A 2,964-nucleotide genomic window follows, 5' to 3' on the forward strand; every position below is an offset into this window, starting at 1 on the left:
ATATATATATTAGTGATAATATATAGACAATTAACTATATATGAAAGAACCTTGGGCAGTATCAGAGAGAATATATGTTATTTTAATACAATATACAGGCAGTATTGTTAGACCAGTTATCATAATTCCAATTTAAAATAAAAATGATGATAATAATAATTAAATAAAAAAAATATAAAATCACTGTTTGTTTCATTGTTCCTGTTTTAATGAATGTTACTTTTCGTTTCTAATACAGTCTCAAATAAAGAAGTAACAAAAAGTTACTTCCCAAGGCATAAAAAACTACAAAGGATAGAAATGTACAGTTATATTGTTTTATCTTTCATACGAAATATATATATATTTATAAATATTTGCTATAACATATATATACTCGCAAGTATATATATAATTACATTTGTGATTAAATATATATTCAAGGAAGGAGTATCCTTCCCGGACACTACAGGATCTGGAAGAGCTTCTTGAGTTCGACCATGAGCTGCCAGTCCGTCTTCACCAGGTCGTCTCTGAAGTAGTCCTTGCACGCGTCGATAGACTGCCTGCTTATCTGCAATCAAACAATAAGAATGTAATAAACATCTTACATTGATATTACTATAATATGTAATATATTATATAACAGAGATTTATTAAGAAAATAGTTTGTTCAGGATGTCTTGAGAATTCGAGTAAACAGAAAGTTCTAGAGGGTTTGCCTACACGCTCCTGTGCTAGGCGTCCCAACCTAATCAGAGACTAAGCTGCATTTATTCGTGGAGCCCATTCTAAGAGAGATTAACACGCAACCGCAGTTCAAGCGTTCTTGTTTACTCGATTTTTTTCGTCTACTGAACGGACTATAGAAACAGTTGATGTGTATTAAGAAGTCGATTGGAAGGAAGGTTGCTGAGAGAGAAGAAAATACATAGAATAGTGAGACATATTTCAATTGTGTGCCAACATTTCAGGCCAAGTTCATTAGGGATAAAAAAAAAAATTAATCAAGTATACGGCTTAGAATAACTTTCTAATCCAATAAGTCCACCTAAAACAACTTAATATTTGGCTGTACCTAAATGAGTAAATTAATTTTTGTCACTTGATTGTAAAAATGTTAGAAAGACACACTGCCCATGACTGAAAAGTTCGCCAATCCTTCTATAGAAGTTGGTTGAGAGGAGTGGGAGAGAGGTGCGGCGAGAGAAGAAAAGCCATCTTATTCCTACGAAATGAAAAACCTGACCCTCCTACCATGGCTAGAATAGGCTGGTTACCCGGATCTGGGCCGTCCGTAGCTCATGTTGTTGAGGGGCAGGTCTTTGCCTAGGAGCAGCGGCGGTGACGGGTCGAATATTTTCCATTCTGTGGCGGTCCCATGAAATAATTTCTTGATCCCCTCCATCATGGTTAGAATAGGTTGGTTACCCTCTAGATAAACCTCACTCCCCCCCCCCCGGAATGTCATAAATGACCAAGAAGGGAATAAGGGGTAAAAGAATAAATGTTATCCGGAACTGCAGTGGTGCCGGTTCGAATCCGCTTTGAGGGGTAGGATGAAAAGAAGAGTCAACTTATATATCTTTGGTGGTCCAACGAAATGAAAACTTGACCACACCTCTTCTCCCCCCCCCCTCACCCCAATGGTAGATAACCCTCCCCTCGTATGTCAGACATGACTAGGAAGGGAGTAAAAAAAGAAATACTTTTTGTTATTGCTATAAAAGAGATTTATGTATATATTTTATATAAATCTATCCAATATTTTTAGTATTGGGTAATTAACGCAGATGAAACCTTGGTGACGGCAATGGGGTAGAAAATGAACTTATGAATGTCCAAGGTAGCGGATCTGTTCGACAGGGGTAGCATTTTAATTTAAAAATAAAATATGATAGATAAACAAATTTTTTGGAAACTGTTGTTGAGGAGGGCCATGTTATTTTCACCAATAACGGAAGTAAGTGATTGTGAAAGATTAGAAATTTTATAATGAGGTGTAGATAGTTGACCGTAGATTAATGGTTGGAGAAGTTTGTCGGGGGGTGCGGTCAGCAAAGTACAACAAATAAACAAAACCGTGGCATAAAATAAATATGGTTTTGTTTATTTATGTTGTTCTTTGCTGAACGCACCCCCCGACAAACTTCTCCAAGTAGAAATTTTATAGCTTAGGGATTCAATTTGTTGATTGATTTCCCTAATTTTAAGATTTAAAAGAGATTTTTTAAAAATTAATAAAGAATGACAATATTTAGAACGTAGGAAAGAGGGTATCGAAAAACGGTTAAACGAATCAATGGATTTTGGAAAGAGTGAATAAGATCAGAAGGAAAATACGTTGTTGTAAATACAACGAAAATACGTCCCAACAACGTATTTTCCTTCTGAAATGCAGATCTTATTCAGTTAAAATTTTTAATCTTTCACAATCACTTACTTCCGTTATTGGCGAAAATAACATGGCCCTCCTCAACAACAGTTTCCAAAAAATTTGTTTATCTATCAAATTACATAAAAAACATACTTTAATTTCCAAATTTGATAATATTTACCAATCGTCTTTAAAAATAAAATAGTTTATTTTACTCAGACTAGAATTCTGGATCTGTTACTGTTTATGTAGTCTTCGATATGTTGCTATATGATCAGTAGACTGTACCACTAGGTCCCACTATGCGCTGAGCAATAAATGGAGCAACCATAAGTAAGCGATGGAGCTCACATTAACTCTATGTGTATAGACAAGTCACAGACAGTGAAGACTTACTCCAAGTTACTAGCATTATGCCTTCATACTCAAACTGTATAAGAGCTTGTTTCATATATTAGGGGTATTTATGATGTTGTGTTAAATGTTATATGTTTTACCATGTTAAATGTTATAACTATAGGATTGTGAGCAGCCCTATTTGAAGTCATGTTAAACGTTAAATGCATAAGAGCCCCTAGCGGATTTTCTCAGCAACTTGTTGTATAAGC

The 2,964-nt window shown here is 35.0% G+C and overlaps 1 protein-coding gene across 2 annotated transcripts in view; it reads right to left on the reverse strand.

Annotated features, from left to right (window-relative positions):
• Positions 1-295: 295 nt before the first annotated feature.
• The window catches only part of eIF5B (eukaryotic translation initiation factor 5B), a 97,151-nt gene continuing 94,482 nt past the window's right edge, over positions 296-2,964 (reverse strand). For both annotated transcript variants that reach the window (XM_067049050.1, XM_067049049.1), the window contains exon 22: positions 296-553. In XM_067049050.1, coding sequence (XP_066905151.1) covers positions 446-553 — 108 coding nt within the window. In that variant the 3' untranslated portion in view covers positions 296-445. The remainder of the gene's footprint in view (positions 554-2,964) is intronic.

Source organism: Halyomorpha halys, unplaced genomic scaffold, assembly GCF_000696795.3.
Source record: "Halyomorpha halys isolate HHAL.00 unplaced genomic scaffold, Hhal_1.1 Scaffold751.1, whole genome shotgun sequence".
Taxonomy (NCBI): Eukaryota; Metazoa; Arthropoda; class Insecta; order Hemiptera; family Pentatomidae; genus Halyomorpha; species Halyomorpha halys.